At 46.7% G+C, this 19,785-nt stretch overlaps 1 protein-coding gene across 2 annotated transcripts in view; it reads right to left on the bottom strand.

Moving 5' to 3' along the window:
- ROR2 (receptor tyrosine kinase like orphan receptor 2) overlaps nt 1–6,987 on the bottom strand; it is a 237,531-nt gene extending 230,544 nt beyond the window's left edge. The window contains exon 1 of one of the 2 annotated variants that reach the window (XR_002181323.2): nt 6,224–6,987. Coding sequence is in view for 1 of the 2 variants with exons in the window: in XM_019966617.2 (XP_019822176.2) it covers nt 6,224–6,761 (538 nt within the window). In the remaining variant the exon portion in view is untranslated. The remainder of the gene's footprint in view (nt 1–6,223) is intronic. The other variant, XM_019966617.2, reaches the window with a different exon arrangement.
- Nucleotides 6,988–19,785: the final 12,798 nt, after the last annotated feature.

Raw genomic sequence — 19,785 nt, 5'->3', positions numbered from 1 at the left:
CTGAAAGCCTTCTCAGCTTTGGCCCTCACTCCCTTTCTACACCCCTCTTACCATCCACTAGAAAGTGGCTCACTTTCTAGATGGAACTCTTATGCCCCCCCTCAATTCCTCACCATCCCCCAAATCCTACTCATTCTCCTTCCCAGTGCCCATTGTCTGCCAGAAGCTAAACTGCTGTGTGCGTCCCTCCTCCAGACCCCCAAGGAATAACTGGACATTTCCTTCTGCCTCAGTTTCCTCCCAGGATGCTCCTCCACCAGGACCGTTCCTGGGAATTCCCCCACAAATCCAAGGCCAAGCCCCTTGATTTTTCAAGCACCTCCTTTCTGGGGTGCAGCTACTACCCACTTAGCTCCCCTACCACTACCCCTCGCTGCTGCCAAATCCTCCTCTGAAAATATGGCTGCGGCTCACCATATCTTGCCCTGCTTATCGCATCACACCCTGCATTTGCCTGAGAGCTAAGATCCTCACCCTCTTGACTCCACACCATTTCCCCTTCTCTGAGGACGGTGCTCTGGCTGCTCTTGGTTCTGCCTCTTTCCATGCCTGCCCTTCTCTCTCAGCCCTTTCCCATCTGCAAACACATTCCACAAACACATTCCACCGCATCCCACGTGGTGGCTCCGAAATAAATGAGAAGATCTTGGGAAGGTTGGCCACTATCAGGCGTCATCACAGAGCTGTGGGCTGCAGGAAATCTTTGGCAAATCCTAGCTGAAGCATATTAAGGCTCAGTTCAGATGGGACTGAGAATTGGTCCATGAACATGTTCTCAGATCATCTCCCCAGCTCCCTGTCTCACCCCCACTGTGATTTCCTTCCTCAAGTGGGAAACTGCTTTCACACACCCCGAATGTGCCTGGCATTGTGCAGGGGAATCCAACCAGTAATCAGGCAAGTTTCTTCGTCCTTTCTTGTGCTGGAATTCTTTGCATCTGTGCTTTAAACCTTGATGTGATATTTGTTTCCTTTCAACACTTGAAGATTCCTCCATTACGTCAGACTCAGTCTAATCTGAATCAACAGTCATCACTCTGACCGTTTCATGTGCTTTTTAAATGGCACTGAAGCCATGATGTGGCCCTCCCACACACATGCACACACACAACATGTTCGTATAATTTTGTCTAGCCCTTAATATGTGAATTCTTTAGAAATAACATTTTCCCCAAATCAGCACTATATGGTATGTAAGTGTATGCATGTCGCCTTGGTCATCACACCTCTGCTAAGCCCCTCTTGGGGAAGCCTCTCTAATCTAACTCTACAGATTAGAGTCAGTCAATCCAGTTCATTTTTGCCATCAAATCTCCCACAGTCAACAAACAGAACTCTAAGCAAACAAGGTAAGCCCCTCCCTGACTCTGGACTCCACAAGACATTCCTAAAACAACAGCGACTAACACAGAGACGCTCGGCAAAGAAGAGTGGTGGTGGACAGAGCTTCCTGCAATGCTGGAGATGTCCTCTATGTTCCTGGACCATTCGAGCCACCCGTCACATTTGTGTGCTAAATCATTTCAGTCGTGTCCGACTCTCTGCAACCGTAAGGACTGTAAGCCCTCCAGGCTCCTCTGTTCATGGGACTCTCCAGGCAAGGATACTGGAGTGGGTAGCCATGCCCTCCTCCCGGGGATCTTCCCAACCCAAGGACCAAACCCACATCTCTTGTGTCTCCTGCATTGGCAGGCAGGTTCTTTACCACTAGCACCACAAACATGAGGAACCTGAAATGCAGCGAGTGCAGTGGAGGGACTGAATCTTTCATTTCAGTTCAGTTTAATTAATTTTAACCTAAATAGTTACATGTACCTATACTCCACAGCAGAAGCCTACAGTGAGGATTTCTGTCATTTAAGTGCACACTGGGTTAACTCGCCCTCCAGGAGGGCACCCGAGGTGTGGAAACCCAGAGGCTGGAAGCATCTGAGACTTGGGGGAAACCCTCCCCCACTCCAGGAGGATTTGAAGAAGCTGCCACATTCTCCCCAGATAACATCTCAAAAGTGACAGAGCGCTTACTGAAGCTCATTCCAATGACAATTAAAGACACACACCACATCTCACTGGACTTTCTAGAGGACAAGCCACTTAGTCTAATCAGGCTAGATTGTTCTGTAATTATTTCCTTCCCTTTGGCTTTTGATTTTTTGGTTCTTTCAGTAGAACTTGGGGGAAAAAAAAAATGGAAATCCCCAAAATGGTACAAATAACACCAACACAATTCCTTAGTTTTGAAGTTTTCCCAACACTGTTCAACAATTCCTTGGCCACTCTGTTAATATGATTTTAAACAGATCACACCCCAGACATATTTTATGACAGCAGCACATGCAAGCAGAGCTGTCCCGCCCTTTTTTCCAACTTGGCAAGCTCCTCGGCAAAACCAAATAAATACATACTAGAAGAAGGCTGGTACAAACCCCAGCCAGTTGCAGCCATAATTAGTGGGCCAGAACTGGTCTTGTTGCTTAGATTTTTATTTCAAAACTCAAGAAGCCTGCACTACCCACCAAAATTGTAGCAATTCTTTTACAGTGATACAGTTCTACAATATAAAACCAAAGAACTCAGAGTCACTGAGAAGCAATGTTTTCAAAACCAGTTCTTTCAGCCCAGCTGTCCTTTCATGAAATTGCTATCGGACATGTAAAATCCAGACTTAATCAGCAACACTTCTCTGCAAAGCAAAGCCCCCTGGTTACTTTGCTTTGACACCTTCCAGGCATGGTATTCATAGGGTCCACCTGGCAGTCACCACAGGGTCCCCAAAGAAAGAAATATCTTAATGGCAACTTTCTTTACCAGGAACATATCACAGCGCATAAGGGGATCCCCATGGGGGACAGCAGAGTAAACCCAAAGCTTCACAGCCCAGCCCTTCTCCAGGTGGTAACCACAGGATGCTGCCGGTCCCCCTCCAGGTTCCCAGGGAATGGACCAGATAAACACCAAAAGGCCCCTGACATCAACGAATGTTTTAGAAGATGGTTATAAACCTTGGGTACAGATAACAGTTAGTAACCCACTCTCTCTTCCCTGACTACAATTTGGAAGTATATAATTACACCTCTCCCTGAGAAAAGAGTTAGCGTGCACAAATTTCCTATACCGAATCAGAGTGGCCAGGGCTCTGCAGATTGCGGGGGGGCGGCGGGGGGGGGGACCAAGCCTTTCACACCCAGTTCCCATTTCAATGATAATGATAACTTTCTACATCCTGGCCTCCCGTGGAATGCATTTTAAAGGAGTGCCACTTCTCCAGCTGCAACCTTGCTTTAGAAATCCCTCTTTAGGGGATTAATCTTCCCTACCTGTCAGACAGGCTGTTCCCCAGCCCCTGCATTTCTATCCCGTTGATCTCAGGAAAAGATTCCAAAGGCTACAGCGTGAAACCCAAATTCTTCGAGGCTTCAATGTCTCAAAGGTTAAACCGAGGGTAGAAAGACAAAACGTCCACAAGGAACAAGTAATTCACGACAAATCACACCATAACCGAGAGTGACACACACACACAATTACAGTGGTATTTTGACCAAACAACAAGAAAACGTTTTAACAATAAAAATAGAAATGGTATTTCACGTTGTCTTGTAAATCTGCAGATCGCTGTCACCCAAAACCCCTGGTCAATGTATCTTTTTAAACCCATGTTGCTTTTCTGAAGGCAAAAATGTTAAGTAGATTTCTTGTAAGTTGTCTAACCATGACTTGCTTTACTAATCAAGAGTTCAGCCTCGTTGGCTAGAGCCCCTCGGTCACCTATCGCCATTTTTATAAACAGTTCAGTACAGCAGCTCACATGGAATGCCACATAGTGGTGGTCATTGTCCAGATGGCATTTTTGTCAAGTAGACATGAGGGTTAAACTTGCTTTTGCTATTAAATACTGACAATTTTCAAATGTGTGCTTCTTCTTTTCTTGGTACACAGCCATAATAAGAAAAACATGTTGCCTTACTATAGAGTATATAAAAACTTTTCTTTTTCCACAGTCTTCTTTTTCAAGATGTTTTCATTTACTTCTTTTCAAATGGATCACTATCATTATTTATTACTGCCATCACTCCAGGGATATGGGCCAGAAGTCAACATTGCACTGTTAAAATCAGGGGTGAAGAGACCCCAAAACTCCCAGCCTGTCAAACCCAGGCAGAACACACAGTCCAAAATTAAGCATTTGTCTCCCTAAGGAACAGAACCTTCTATAAAAACATAGAACTTATAAATCCTTTCAGAATAACGTTTCCTTGTTTTTACATAGTAACGTATGTTTTGAGTATAAAATACACTCAGATTACAGGGATTCCTCTTTACAGCAGAAAAGATGCCAAATACTTGAATCTCCTGTAATCATAAAATTGTATTCATAGTTTGAATATGATCTTATTCTTTGCATTTCCACCTCACCTAACATTCAGAAGAAAGAGAATTATAAACAGCTTCCTTACTCCCTCCCCTATAGAAATTACTATTATTTCACTGGAGAAAGAAAATTACCTCCACACAGGGTTCAGAAATTAAGGAAAGTGATACTGGATTGCTTTGTTCCTCAGAGATTTCTTTAACTCTACTGGAAACTATGGCAATGTTTAAACTCCTCTGCCCAAAATGCGAGCAACTTTTCAGTCTTGCTGCAATCTTGATTTAAGGAACAGACCCATCACCTTTTCTCACATCACCCACTTTCAACTCCCCCCTGGCAAATGCAACTAAAACCGCTGGGCCACAGGTTTGCGCAGTAGGGTTTTGCAGAGCAATTAACCCCCACATGGCCACGAGGCAAACGCTGTTCAGTGGCACGTCGAGCCCCCGCGGTTAAACCCCTTCTTTCCCCTCCCGCAGCGCAGCAAATGCACACCTTGACTCGAAACGGGAGAGGGATTCTAGCGGGATAAAGGGTGCAGAAATCTAGAGGGATGCTGTTCAAAAGGCACAGACTAACTTAGGTCTGCTTTACTTACCTTTGTACCGTGCACCTTGAGCGGCTTACACTTTAAGGGACAGCGACAGAAACGCAAACCCCTTTCCCAAATCAAGTAACCAAGGATGTGTGCCGTAATTGGCTCTTGTATTAAACCCAAACGCCCCCCAGGAAAGGCTGCCGAGCATTCCTGAATCGTTGGATGGATCCCTGGAGCGCGCAGTTGGCAGCAGAAGACGACAACCACCGAGCCCCCTTCTTGTGCTTTTGTCTATTCTCACCTACCTGCAGAAATGCCAGTGGGAGGGGGCACAGTACATTGAGTGGGGGACACGGAGACCCACTTAGGTGTAAGGGGCAGCTCACACATTTCTGGGTCACGAGGTGAACCCCCTTAGCTTTCAAACCTAGAGGTTCCGCCGCCCTCCCTCGCCGCAGCAGGGTGCGGGAAACTGGCTGGCGGGGGGCGGGGTGGGGGCGGGCAGGCGGGTGCCGCGGGTATCGGGACAGCGTGGCACCCTAGGCCGATCCCCCTAGCTTCCACCGAACGTGATGGCACCTCTTGCTCGCCCCGGGGTCCACGCAGCCCAACAGCGTGCGACCCTCGAGGGGAATGCCACCCGGGAGCCTGGCCCACCCTCCAGCCAGCCCGAAAAAGGCTAGGTCTCCAGCAGCGGAAAGGCAGCCCGGGGACCCCGGACCCCAGGCAAGGAAACGCTGCTTTGGCCACTTCTCGGCGGTGGCGGAGGGGGTGAGGGGCCAACAAAAGGGAAGCCAAATTCCCTTCCAACCAAGGGGCGGGGATCGGGAGCCCCCTTCCCTGAGCCTCGTCCCACCGCGGCGCCGGCCCTGGGGAGATGTCGGCGCAGACCCGGGCGCCGCAGACCTGGAGCTCTGGAAAGAACCTCGGGGAGCAGGGCCGAGATAAGGTCCTGAGAACCTCGGACACGTCTGAGGACCCGGGCGCCGGCCGCATTCACACTCACGACCCTCGGAAACCCCCGGCTAGGGGCTCCTCGCGGGCGCCGGGGCCGCCCGCCCTAGCCTCTGGAAACACTTAGGCGTCCCAGGAGCGCGCCTTATTGAAAGCAGCCCCGGGCGGCGGGGCGCAGATGCGGAGCCGGGCTGAGGTGGGCACGGGAGGGGGGCCCCCGCCAGGCGCCCCTCGCCCAGGAGCACCGGCGCCGGCGCGGCGGCCGGAGCAGCAGCATCGCGAGGGAAGGGACGGGCGCGCGAGTGGCAAGCCCTCTGCCCGCGCTTGGTGCGCCCGGGCGGACGCGGGCTGGTGACTCCTACCTGAGGCCCTGGACACGCAGAGCAAGAGAGCGGCGACCGCCCAGACGGCCGGGACGCACAGCCACCGCAGCGCCGAACCCCGGGCCATGCCGCGGGCCGTAGGGGCCTGGGCGCGGGGATCCGGCGCCACCACCCCTGTCGGCCACGCGTCCGCTGCCCTTTCTCCTGGGCGCTTGGCAAGTTGGTCCCTTTCGAGGAACTCGCGGTCCTCTTCCTCTCTCGGCCCGGATGCGCCGCTCGGCTCGGGCCGGCCGGACGCGCGCGGGGGGCGGACCGCGGGCAAGCAGGGAGGCAGGGTCCCAGGCTCGCCCGCCCCGATGGGCAGAGCGAGAGGCCAGCTCTGGCGCCCCCTGCTGGACGGACACGCCCGTAGCGGGCGGGGCGCGCGGGCAGCGCGGGGCCAGAACCGGGGGGCAGCCGCTCCGTCCCCGGACTCGCCTCCCGCGCCCGCCCTCCGGCCTGCTCCTCGGAACTCTTGGACGCAAAGGTGGAGCCTTCGGGACGTCCAGCCAGACCTCGCGGGGACTGCCCTCGCCATAGAGACTCCTGGTGCAGTTGGCACCCACCTTTAGGGGCGGGACCCCCGGGAGCCTAACGGTAAATCTGTAACTCAGGACGACTCGGTGCCCCGCCAGCCTCCACCGGGCATATCAGAGAGACACCCAATCCCAGAAACCGGTGGCGCGGGAGGAAGAGAAACAAAACTTTCAGGGAAAAGGGCAGAGTCCCCGCCGGCGCCCTCCCGGCCTCTCCTCGCTACGCTGCGAGCAATGGGGACAACTGCGTGCCTCCAAAGTGCTCGGAAACTGCTGGGAGTGGAGCTGCATGGAGGGAATCCTCGGGAGCGCAATGCTATCTGAAGCCACCGTGGCTTCGGGTTTACTGTTAAAAGCAAATTGTGTAATTTTACCCATTAAACGCAGAACACTATTTGTTCTCTGCAGAGCCCCAGAAACATGCAGAAGTAATTTGCTTCACTTGTAAAAGACGTTTTGAACGCAATTCAAATAGCATATTTTCTTGCTTATTCTTGGTTTGCTTAACACATGCAAAGATCTGGAATTGGAAGGCCTGACCCTCCTGTTGGTAACTTAGGAATTTTCTTTGTTTTTGCTCTCTTGGAGAAAGGGACTCGGAACATCCAGGGACTCAGTTGTTTGCTTTGTGAGATTTATCTTTTAACTGATTATGGAGCAGTTTGTTTGGCGTTTTTGCTCAAACACCATTTCCTGCTAGTTGGGTGAATTCGAGAGAGTCCTGGCCTTGGGTGCCAGACCCAGAGACCCCTGAGCTTGTCCCCGCCTGGAATTGCCCCTCCACAGCCTCAGACATGGCAGGAAATAAAAGTCCTCCTCCTGTGGTCTCCTGACAACGTGGCTGAGCCGCCCCGCCTGTTACCCCTGTTCAAATTATTTAGGCCTCTGTCTCTGCTTAATCTGTTTGGGTGAACAGATTCCTAAAGCAGAAGAGGGATTGTGACTGAGACTGTTCAGGGACGGCCGGGGATCCAGGGCCGAATGGGAAATGGTAAAAGCATTATCCAGCTGCAGCGGCCCCCGCAGCTGCTCCTCTGGCCGCTGGTGCGGGTCTGAACCCGGGACTACTCTCCAAGGTGTTCTGTGAGCCCGGCCAGGTGTTTATCTTTGGCTTTTTCCTCCCTTTTCTTCCCCTGGGGTCCCTCAAGGATGTTTTAAGAGTAAATAAGCCTTTAAAAGTTGGTCTTGAAGTACTAGTTCCAGACTCCTCCATTCTGGTTTTGGCAAAAAAGACAGATGGGGTGGGGGTCGGGGGTGGGGGAGGGCAGGGGGGAGCCGGGGGCAGAGAAATCTCCTATGAGACTCGCCCTCAAAACCCAGTTAATCGGCAAAGCTTCGTCCTTTCTGTAGACATGCACTCCTTTTGCTTTCCACTCCGAATTTTTGAGGCTGTCCTTCCAGAACCATTCTCTGAGCAGCTCTGCCACTTGCTATACACGTACACTTCTTGGTGTGAACTTTGGGGAAATGCCCTAATTGTGCTTCACCTGTTGTCCGTGTGCAATTTTCACACGACTAGATTCCCCACAAACCTGACCCGAGAGTGTAGACAGCAACATGTATTTTTGCTGACAGTTTCTTGGGTGGGGTCACACATTATTTCTTAAAGCTTTTTAAAAATTATCTTTTCAGGTTTTCTCTTTCCCCAAATTATCCCTGGGGCTTCCCTGATGGTGCTAGTGGTAAAGAAGGCATCTGCCAATGCAGAAGACATGCTTAATGAAATGTGCATTCAATCCCTGGGTTAGGAAGATCCCCTGGAGGAGGGCATGGCAACCCACTCCAGTATTCTTGCTTGGAAAATCCCATGGACAGAGGAGCCTGGCAGGATATACAGTATTCCTACCTATAACTCTGATCTGCTGTACCCCCACATCTCCCTCACCCTCCTTTCTCCCCTTTCTACAGGTTCAGAACTAAGGGACAAATGCAATAAGTTTACACCTATACATGTGCTGTGCTGTGCCAAGTCACTTCAGTCATGTTCGACTGTCTGCAACCTCAGGGACCATGGCCCACGATGCTCCTCTGTCCATGGGATTCTCCAGGCAAGAACACTGGAGTGGGCTGCCATTTCGTGGACCTACTTATTCTCTCAAACCTCTGTTAGTTATCAATTGTCGTGTAACAAGTCACCTCCAAACCTAATAGCTTAAAACAGTAAACATTCATTATTTCACATAGTTTCTTTGGGTCAAAAACTCCGGAGAGGCTTAACTAGGCCCGGCTCAGGGTCTGCAGTGAGGCTGAAGTTAGTTGCCATCTGAAGGCTTCACTGGGGCAGGAAGGTCTTCACAAGGTGGCTTACACACATGCTAACCCTGCAGGTGGGCTCAGGGTATGGGCCAGAGGCCCCTGTTCCCTCACAGCAGGAACCTCTCCCACAGGGCTCCTTGGGCATCTTCACAACATGGCACCTGACTTCTCCCAGAGTGAGAGCCAAGTGGCAGCTATAGTGTCTTCTAGAACTCAGCCTTGGAAGTCACATGCAGTATCTTGTTGGTTTCGCAGACCAGACCTCTTTGTTGTAGGAGAAAGCTGGATGGGAGGCATGTATACCAGGAAGCTGATTATCACATCACGTACATTGAACACAACCATGCTGTCCCCAGAACAGGCAGTAGGCAAGAGGAAGAGGAAATGATTATGACAAGAGCCAGCAAGAATAACAGGAGGAAGCCAGGCACCCCTTGAAGACCGTCAACAGGGAGCCATGCAGCTATCCAGGGAAAATATTCCTGGTGCAGAGATGTACCTATATGAAGGTGTCACAACCTGGGGTTGGTGTCAGTCTGGGGTGTCTGAAGAACAGCCTATTGGCCATTTGTATACCTTCATTTTCAGAGAAAGAAATGGCAACCCACTCCAGTACTCTTGCCTGGAGAGTCCTACGGACAGAGGAGCCTGGTGGGCTGCAGTCCATGGGGTCGCTAAGAGTCGGACACGACTGAGTGACTTCACTTTCGTTTTTCACTTTTGTGCATTGGAGAAGGAAATGGCAACCCACTCCAGTGTTGTTGCCTAGAGAATCCCAGGGACGGGAGCTGGTGGGCTACCGTCTATAAGGTCTCACAGAGTCGGACATTACTGAAGCAACTTAGCAGCAGCCACAGCATACCTTCTTTTGTGAAATGTCTTTTTAAATCTTTTGCTCATCTTTTAATTTCTTATTTTTGAGTTTTAAGAGCTTTTTATATGTTCTGGATATAAGCCCATTTCAGGCAGATAAAAGACTTGGATATAGACAATATTTTCTCCCAGTCTCTGGTGCGTCTTTTAATGTTTTTTTTTTTTCAGTGTTTTTTTTTCATAAGCAGCAGTTTCTCATTTTGATTAAACTCAATTTATCAGGTTTGTTTTTTTTTAATCTTTTGTGGGTAGTGTTTTCTGAGTCTCAGTACATACTACCTCCAACCAAAAAAAAAAATCAGTAAGAATCTGGAGTGTTTGAGCATACCAAACTTTACTGCCCTAATGTGGAAAGTTGATAACTACAGTTCACAGCCTTCTGCCCACTGGGCTTTTGTGGGGAGCATGTGCAAACTAGTACAGTGAGATTATCACTTATTCTTTTTTTTTTTCAGTTGGGAGACCCTCAGCTGAATTGTACCCTCCTCTGGCAACAGCAAGAGATACAAAAATCAAGTCCAAAACAAGATAAGGGACAGAACTTGTCAAACAAGACGGCTCCATTTCCGCACTCCACACTGAGTGCACACAAACAGCTCAACCGTGGTCAGCTGGGATTCCCAGACAGTGAAACCCAACGGATGGCTTTTTCTCTCTCTCACTCAGCCTCTCTGCAGCACTTTATCATGGGCTGCTCCTTTCTGAAAACACATTTACCCTTGGTTTTATGACACCAAGCTCTCCTGGTTTCACTGCTACTTCTTTAGGCTTTCCTCCTATTCCCCTTTTTCCCTGACCTCTCCATTGGGCAGGTATGCTGGACATGGTCCTAGGCTATACTTTCTTCTCAATCCACACTCCCAAATGAGAAATCTCTTCCAAGTTCATGGCTTCAGCTAACACCTATTCACCTGGAAACTCCTAAATGTACACATCCATGCTGAGCTAGTCCCCTGACCTCCAGACCTACGTTTTCAACTGTTTCCTTGGCGTCTCCACTTGGCTCTCTTAATGGCTGCTCAAACTTGAGTTACCCAAACTTGAACTCATGATCTGCACACCCCCCAACCCTTAACCCTTCCTCAAACCTAGTTTTTTCCCTAAATTCCCTCCTCCACCCAATGGTATCCTGTTGCTGTACAAGACAGAAACATAAGCGCCGTCCTTGACACCTTCCTACATCCACCTCATTGCCGTGTGCCGCTGGTTTTACCTCCTGAATGCCTCCAGCCCATTGTCCTCCATCCCCATTGTCCTCCATCCCCATTGTCCTCCGTCCCCATTGCCGTCAGTCCACTTCAGGACAGTTTCACCTTTGCCTAGATAAGAGCCTCCACACCAGTCTCCCCATTTCTTCCATCACCCAACTTCAATATGCTTTCCACACATTTATATGGAAAGATCTTTCAAGCTCAAGCCTAGCCAAGTTTCTGCTGAATATCTTGCTACTGCTCTTAAGTTAAAGACTGAAGCTTTTATGTTCCATGAACGATCTGACCCCACACAAATGCCCAGTCACATTCTGCACCATGCCATCTTTGCTCTCATTTTCCAGCCCTTCTGGTTTCTCATTTCCTCAAAAGCACAAAAAGTATCGGACTCCCTTCCACGTGGGGACTTTTCACGAGCTGTTCTTTCTGCTTGGAACATGCTCTCCCTGACTTCCTCCACTTTGGTAGCATTTACTCCTTCCACCAGCTGTCACTTCCTCAGGGATGCCCCTCTATCACCATCATCTCAGAATGGGTCAAGGTTCCATGTAGATGGAGTGCCTAGGACCCCACCTGGAGGCACATATCACAGTTGTAATCTCATCCCTATGATGCAAGCTGACATGATTAGGTCAATTTTCCCTACTGTTCTAAAGCTCCATAAGAAACAGGCTGATATATCTCCATCAGTGCCTGAGATGTGGTAACAACATACACGGGAGGGAGGAAAGGAAAGAAAAGAAGGAAGAAGCAAGGCAGAAAAATGCTGGTGTTGAACTCCATTTGGGAAAAATGCAATAATTTTTTTTTTTTCATTTACCAGCCTACTGCCTTTCTCTCTAATGTGCAGCAAATTTTTATAAAATAAAACAAATGCTAGCAGTTTCTTCATTTCATGCTTGCATGACTGAATAAGTCTTTATGGGCCTATCCTGAAATTACACATCCATCCTAAACTGCAGTGGTTTTGAAAAGAATATTTTATCTCAAACCCTTTATGTCTACACAGAGCTTAGGTAGGCTTTCTTGTTTCCAAAAATTCAGATTCAGGAATGATGAAACAAAGATTGCAGTTTCCACCACTAACTATAAGTTTTAGAAGTTCTAGGAGCTTCTTTCCTGGTGGTATCCAGTGGTAAAGAATTAACCTTTCAATGCAGGGGACTCAGGTTCAGTCTCTGACTGGGGAACTAGTCATGCCTTGGGGCAAGTAAGCCCTGGCACCTCAGTGAGAAGCCCACACATCACAATATAGAAGCCTCCTTGTGCCGCAACTAGAGAAAGTCCACATGCCACAAGGAAGAATCAGTGCAAATTTTTTTAAAAAGAAAAAAGAAAAAAAAAATTAAAGTAGAAAATAAATGTAAAAAAAAAAGTTCTAAAGCTTGAACACATCATTTCAACAAAGAAACTTTATCTTCAATTTCCAATCGTTATGTCAAGAGATGGGGGCAGCAGAAGGAGACTAATAGGAAACAATCTCTTCCTTTTTAGTTCATCATTTCATACAAAGGTGACTCCCACCTGGCAGGTGGTCATCTCAAGGAGGCCCACCACTGGTTGAAGCTCACATCTTAATCTCCTTAATTGTGTTGAGAAGTATTTTCCTCCTCCAAGAACAAATGCATGGTTCTCTCCAACATCAATTCTTCAATGTTCCAAACAGGAACTTGGAATCCTATGATTTAACTCTATTCTAAAACTAGCTATGGTCAGTTAGCATCAAACCACATAGGTTAGGGGCCTGGACCCACTAGACACCCCCCACATCAGATGCCAGTCTCAGGTACTGGGTGTTCAAATTACCTACTCTTCTGCCCGACTTGGCTGCAAAGCTGGAGGGGTCCCACAACCCCCACCTCAGGTTTGATAATTGGCTAGAATAGCTCCCAGAACTCAAGAAAGCACTTTAATGAATATTTCCAGTTTATTATAAAGGATATAACCCAAAAACAGTCAAATGGAAGGGATGCGTAGGGCAGGGTATGGTGTAGCGGGGAGTGGCACTTCCATCTCCTCTCTGGGAGCACTGCCCTCCCAGAACCTCCATGTACTCACTCACTTGGAAGCTTTCCGGTCCTTTTCATCTAGAAGTCTTACATGAAACTTTCATTACAAAGACATGATTGACAAAATCATCAGCCACTGGTTACTGAACTCCACCTCCAGTCCCTCTTCCCTCTGCAGAGGTCAGGTTGGGATGCAGCTGGAGGCTGGGAGTGGGTGATTCTCTAATCATGACTTGATTAGTCTTACTGGTGACTAGCCCTTATCCCAAACCTCTCTAGGACCCCCTCCAAGAGTCACCTCATTAACATAAACTCCGGTAGGGTTGAAGTGAATCATTATAAATTAACAGAAGACTCTTCTGTCTCTCTGATTTCAAGGGTTCTAGGAGCTCTGTTGGAAAAGGCAATGGCACCCCACTCCAGTACTCTTGCCTGGAAAATCCCATGGACGGAGGAGCCTGGTAGGCTGCAGTCCACTGGGTTGCGAAGAGTCGGACACGAGTGAGCGACTTCACTTTCACTTTTCACTTTCATGCATTGGAGAAGGAAATGGCAACCCACTCCAGTGTTCTTGCCTGGAGAATCCCAGGGACGGGGGAGCCTGGTGGGCTGCCGTCTATGGGGTTGCACAGAGTCGGACACGACTGAAGTGACTTAGCAGCAGCAGCAGCAGGAGCTCTGTGCTAGGAACCAGGGATAAAGATGACACCACTATAAAGATTATACCATACATGTGGTTAGAATATTTTCCTAACAGGGCAATTAAAGATAACAGTTCATTCTTTTCTGAAAAGTCAATAAGACCAAGATGTATTTATATTATCATGGTCACAGCCATAGGATTATTGGATGATAGTACTATTATTGCTATGATTCTTGTTCAACAACATTCCATGTCTAAAATATCTTCCAAAATCCTTCTAAAAGTAACTTATTTTTCCGTAGTGAAAGCAAATGTGTTAATATAATCTCTATCCCTTATGGGTCAACAAGCACTAGTCTTATTGTGATTGTGATCAATCACTACACCTTAATCTTAGACTCTAGCCTCCAGAAGTATGAGATAATAAATTCTTGTTTGAACCACCCTGTCCTGGTGCTTTGTTATAGCAGCCCCAGAATGCTAATACAGTGTAATAAATGGATGCAACCCACAGGTAGCCCTTTCAAATTACATACTATTAATCACAAAATTATTAAAAATAACATGATTGCCTGATATAAAAGCATTTAAACTAGGGACTTCCCGGACTGTTCAGTTGTTGAGATGCCACACTTTCATTGCAGGGGACACAAGTTCAGACCCTGGTTGTAGAACTAGGATCCCGCATGTCATGCATTGTGACCAAAAACAAAAAAGCAAACCAAAAAAAAATGGTATCAAAACTACACAAAATGTACACACACACACACACTCACACACACACGTTCCCTTGTGTTAGAGGAAGACCACAGGGCCTTCTCCTTCAGGAGGGAGGGAGTGACTGCTGGGTCCAGTGATCATTACATCCGTGTGGTTACTCTTGTTTTCTCGGGGAGGGGCTGACTAGGTCATCCCAGAACTGGATCCACTCCAAGGGCTGTCATCAGAGTGAGATCCAGAGCTTCCAGGAAAGACTTGATCTCCCAGCTCTAGGAGAGTAGAGCGACAGCATGCAGCCCCTTGGAGGGAGCAATGTCTTCCTACTTAACAAACCCTGGTATGCTGATGCTTGATTTGATGAGTGCTCTGCTGCCCCTTCCACAAGGTGCCCCATGTCTGACAGAGATGCAAATGAAAGCACTCTGGTACTTCAGTGCTGAGAGACATGGTGGCTGTCTCCAGGATTAGGAAGTCCTCAAACATGAGCTGACGGGGTATTGTGGCCTAAACAGAGGCTGAGGGTCTTAATTCCCTCACAGTTCAGCAGGCCAGTGGCGGGATGTTGTACACAGTGTCTAGTCTCTCGTCATCCCAGAATGGTATGCGGCCATTCTCCTTTTTTTATGAAGACTTTGGAAGGGCATTAGTGATATCCACCTGAATATATGGCAGTGGAGCTCTTGCGGACATCAGAGTGGCCTTGACAAGGCAGATAAATACCTTGTCTGTCAGCTGGAGTTTATATCAACACCAGTAGTACCTGGCAACACTGGGAAGTTGAGGCACGGAATCATCCTAGGAGGGTAATTGAGAAAGAAGCAATGGGGAAACCCAGCAGACAGTCCTGCTGGTCTCTCCTAAAACAGGCAGTTAACAGAAAAGTCAATATAAATGGCCACTACACAAAGAAAAACAAATACATAACTTAACCAGTAATCAGAGAAACTTGAAGTAAAATCCCACTTTTGATCTGGCAATCACTTTAGGGGAAAATGATATTCCTGATCATTGTTGTTGTTCAGTCATGAAGTCATGTTTGACTCTTTGCAACCCCATGGACTGCAGCACACCAGATTTCCTTGTTCTTCACCATCTCCCGGAGTTTGCTCAAACTCATGCCCATTGAGTCAATGATGCTATGTAACCATCTCATCCTCTGCCATCCCCTTCTCCTTTTGCCTTCAATCTTTCCCAGCATCAGTGCCTTTTTCAATGTGTTGACTCTTGGCATCAGGTGGCCAAAGTATAGGAGCTTCAGCTTCCACAGTCCTTCCAGTGAATATTCAGGGTTGATTTCCTTTAGGATTGACTGGTTTGATCTCCTTGCTATCCAAGGGACTCTCGAGAGTCTTCAGCACCACAATTTGAAAGCACCAGTTCTTCGGTGTTCAGCCTTCTTTATAGTATAACTCTCACATCCATACATAACTATGGGAAAAACAGTGTCTTTGACTATACAGGTCTTTGTCAACAAAGTGATGTCTCTGCTTTGTAATATGCTGTCTAGCTTTGTCATAACTGTCCTTCCAAGGAGCAACCATCTTTTAATTTCATGGCAACAGTCATTGTCCACAGTGATCTTGGAGCCCAAGAAAATAAAATATGTCACTACTTCTACTTTTTCCCCTTCTATTTGCCATGAAGTGATGGGATCAGATGCCATGATATTAGTTTTTTGAATGTAGAGTTTCAAGCCAGCTTCTTTAACACTCTCCTCTTTAACCTTGTAAAGAGGCTCTTTAGTTTTGCTTTACTTTCTGCCATTAGAGTGGTGTCAGCTGCATAACTGAGGTTGTTGATATTTCTCCTGGCAAGCTTGATTCCAGTTTGTGAGTCATCTACCCCACATTTCTCATGATATGTACTCTTTGTAGAAAGCAGGGTGACAATATACAGCCTAGTTGTATTCCTTTCCCAATTTTGAACCAGTCTGTTGTTCCATGTAAGGTTCTAACTGTTGCTTCTTGACCCACACACAGGTTTCTCTGGTGGTAGGTGAGGTAGACTGTTACTCTCATCTCTTTAAGAACTTTCCACAATTCATTATGATCCACACAAAGACTTTAGCATAGTCAATGAAGCAGAAATAGATATTTTTATGGAATTCCCTTGCTTTCTTCATGCTCCAATGAATGTTGGCAATTTAATCTCTGGTTCCTCTGCTTTTTCTAAGCCCAGCTTATACATCTGGAAGTTCTCAGTCAACATACTACTAAAGCCTAGCTTTAAGAATTTTGAGCATAACCTTACTAGCATGTGAAATGAGCACAATTGTATGGTAGTTCAAACATTCTTTGGAATTGCCCTTCTTTGGGATTGGAATGAAAACTGACCTTTTCCAGTCTTGTGTCCACTGCTGAGTTTTCCAAATTTGCTGACATATTGAGTGCAACACTTTAACAGCATCATCTTTTAGGATTCTAAATATCTCAGCTGGAATTACATCACCTCTACTAGCTTTGTTCATACTAATGATTCCTAAGGCCCACTTGACTTTACACTCCAGGATGTCCGGCTCTTGGTGAGTGACCACACCATTGTGGTTATGGGGGTCATTAAGACCTTTTCTGTATAGTTCTTCTGTGTATTCTTGCCACCTCATCTTAATTTCTTCTGCTTCTGTTAGGTTTTTGTGTTTCTGTACTCTATCATGGGTGGAGATTTAATGTGGTATGCAGCCATTCTGAAGGGTAACTCAGTAGAATTTATTTAAGTTTGATGTGCATGCCTAATGACCTAGCCATTTGGTTCTCTGTATACAGAGTTACTAACCAGTCAATCCTAAAGGAAATCAGTCCTTAATATTTATTGGAAGGACTGATGCTGAAGCTGAAACTCCAATTCTTTGGCCACCTGATGCAAAGAACTAACTCATTGGAAAAGACCCTGATGCTGGGAAAAATTGAAGGTGCGAGGAGAAGGGGACAACAGGGGACAAGATGGTTGGATGGCATCACCAACTCAATGGACATGAGTTTGAGTAGGCTTTGGGAATTGGTGATGGATAGGGAAGCCTGGTGTGCTGCGGTCCATAGGGTCACAGAGTCGGACACGACTGAGCGATTGAACTGAACTGACAGAGTTAAGGGGGGAAGCTGTGCTGTTTGTTGCAGTTTCACTTATCTATTGCCACATAGTAAACCCCAACACTTAATACTTAAAACAGCAATTCACAATCATCCCTCAGGTTCTATGGGATGACTGAGCTCAGCTGGGTGATCTTCCACTAGATTGTAGAACTCTGAAGGTTCAACTGAATTAAACATCCAAGATGGCTTTTTCATTTACATGTCTGGCACCCTTGTGCTCTTCTACTTGGCCTCTGTCTCCAAGGGAAGTGTGGGGCATATCCTTTTCCTAGGCCTCCGTGAGATGGTCTCTGTCTCTTCAGAAGACTATTGGACTTCTTACATGGTGGCCAGCTTCCAACAACATAGAAGTGAAAGCTGCCAGTCCTTCTAACCCTCGGTCCTAGAGCTGTTGCAGCACCAACTTCCCTGCATTCTACTGGCCATGGTGAGTCACAACATCAGATTCAGTGTGGGAGGGGACTTTTTTAAGGACGTGAAAATCTGGAGATGGACTTTATTGGGAGCATCTTTGGAGACTAGTTACTACCATATACAGTATTATTTGTCATAGGCAAAAATTAGAAATTACCTAAATATCTATCTGGCTTCCTGGTGGCTCAGAGGGTAAAACGTCTGCCTGCAATGCAGGAGATCCAGGTTCAATTCCTGGGTCAAGAAGATCCCCTGGAGAAGGAAATGGCAACCCACTCCAGTACTCTTGCCTGGAAAATCCCATGGACGGAGAAGCCTGGTAGGCTACAGTCCATGAGGTAGCAAAAAGTCGGACATGACTATGCGACTTCATTTTCAACTTTCACTTTCAAATATCTATCAGTGGGGAAATGTCTAAATGAACATATACATGTGTAAATTTATCACAATATTGAACTGCAGTATAACACCATGAGGTAGAGCTACATATACTGACAGGTAGACTTTCATGATATGTTAAGTGAAAAAAGAAAGTCACGGAACCATTTAACAACAAAGGATTTTTTGTAAAATAAAAATCTCATATCCAATCTGTACTGTATAATTGCATAGTATAAGCATTTAAAGTATCTAGTTTAAGCAGCTAACAGTGTATATCTATGGGGAAGAAGAAATGAAATTGGGGTAAATGTCGGGGTAAATACTATCTATGATTCCAAGTGTTTCCTTATTTTCCTCACAATGATGTCTACGCCCAATTCACAGAAAACTGAAAGCACAACATTGAGCACAGATAAGATTTCTGGAACAAGGATCTGTCTTTTCTATATTCCTCAGTGTGCCCCAAAGAAGAACAACAGTGAATGAGACCTCACCCAAGCCTTTGCCTTGCCCCGCGTCAAGCACAAGAAATGAACATCTTTGTTCCTCCACCCTAGGGCCAGGAATTTCTGAAAATAAACCTCGTAAAAGGACCTGAGTTTGATCAATAAAACTATCAGGAGGTAAAATTGAAGTGCCAATTTCAAATCTATAACTTCTCAACAATTCTCCATGTGATGAGAACTGCACCAGCATAGGTTTTCTGTACACCCTGGAGCACCATTTGCCTGGAGGATGGAACTAACACTGTGACTTAGGCCACTGGCCTCAGAACCGACCTACTGTGCTGGCATGGAAGCAGAGCAGTTAACAACAATGTCCAATAGATTTGCTTGGGTTCAAATCCGACTCTTTTATTAACATGTCCTTGAGTTTTTGTCAGAGTTGAATTGTTGGCACATAGTAACTCATAGGAAAAAACAACTGTCATCTATTGTTGGGTTCAACCTTGTTAAGATATTATTTAAACCAGTATTACTCAAAGTAGCTGGTCAAAATTCAAATCTTTATATGAGGATAAAAAAGGAGTTAAATCAGTGTTATTCAGAAAAGATCTGGTTTGTGAACACTTCATCAGATCTATGACAATAGAAGGAAATCATGCTAGAAAATTAATCAATGTAAAAAACTTTCTTCATCAAGAAATTCTTACCATTTGAAAAAAGAAAAAGCTATTAGCTGAACTGAACTATGGGCTTAGTGGCATAGTTGATTTACATTCTGGCATAAGCTCCTAACTTTGTAGCACATCGGCACACAAATCAAACTTTGAATAGCGCTGATTTAAATCTTCTTTGGTATTTTTTTGCTAATATTTAAATTGACATATAGTTTGGCTTCCCTGGTGGCTCAGACAGTAAAGGATCCACCTGTGATGCAGGAGAGACCTGGGTTCAATTCCTGGGTTGGGAAGATCCCCTGGAGGAGGG

Source organism: Bos indicus, chromosome 8 (assembly GCF_029378745.1).
Source record: "Bos indicus isolate NIAB-ARS_2022 breed Sahiwal x Tharparkar chromosome 8, NIAB-ARS_B.indTharparkar_mat_pri_1.0, whole genome shotgun sequence".
Classification (NCBI taxonomy): domain Eukaryota; kingdom Metazoa; phylum Chordata; class Mammalia; order Artiodactyla; family Bovidae; genus Bos; species Bos indicus.
Note: the sequence above shows the minus strand (reverse complement) of the source record. Positions and strands in the feature narration are given on the sequence as shown.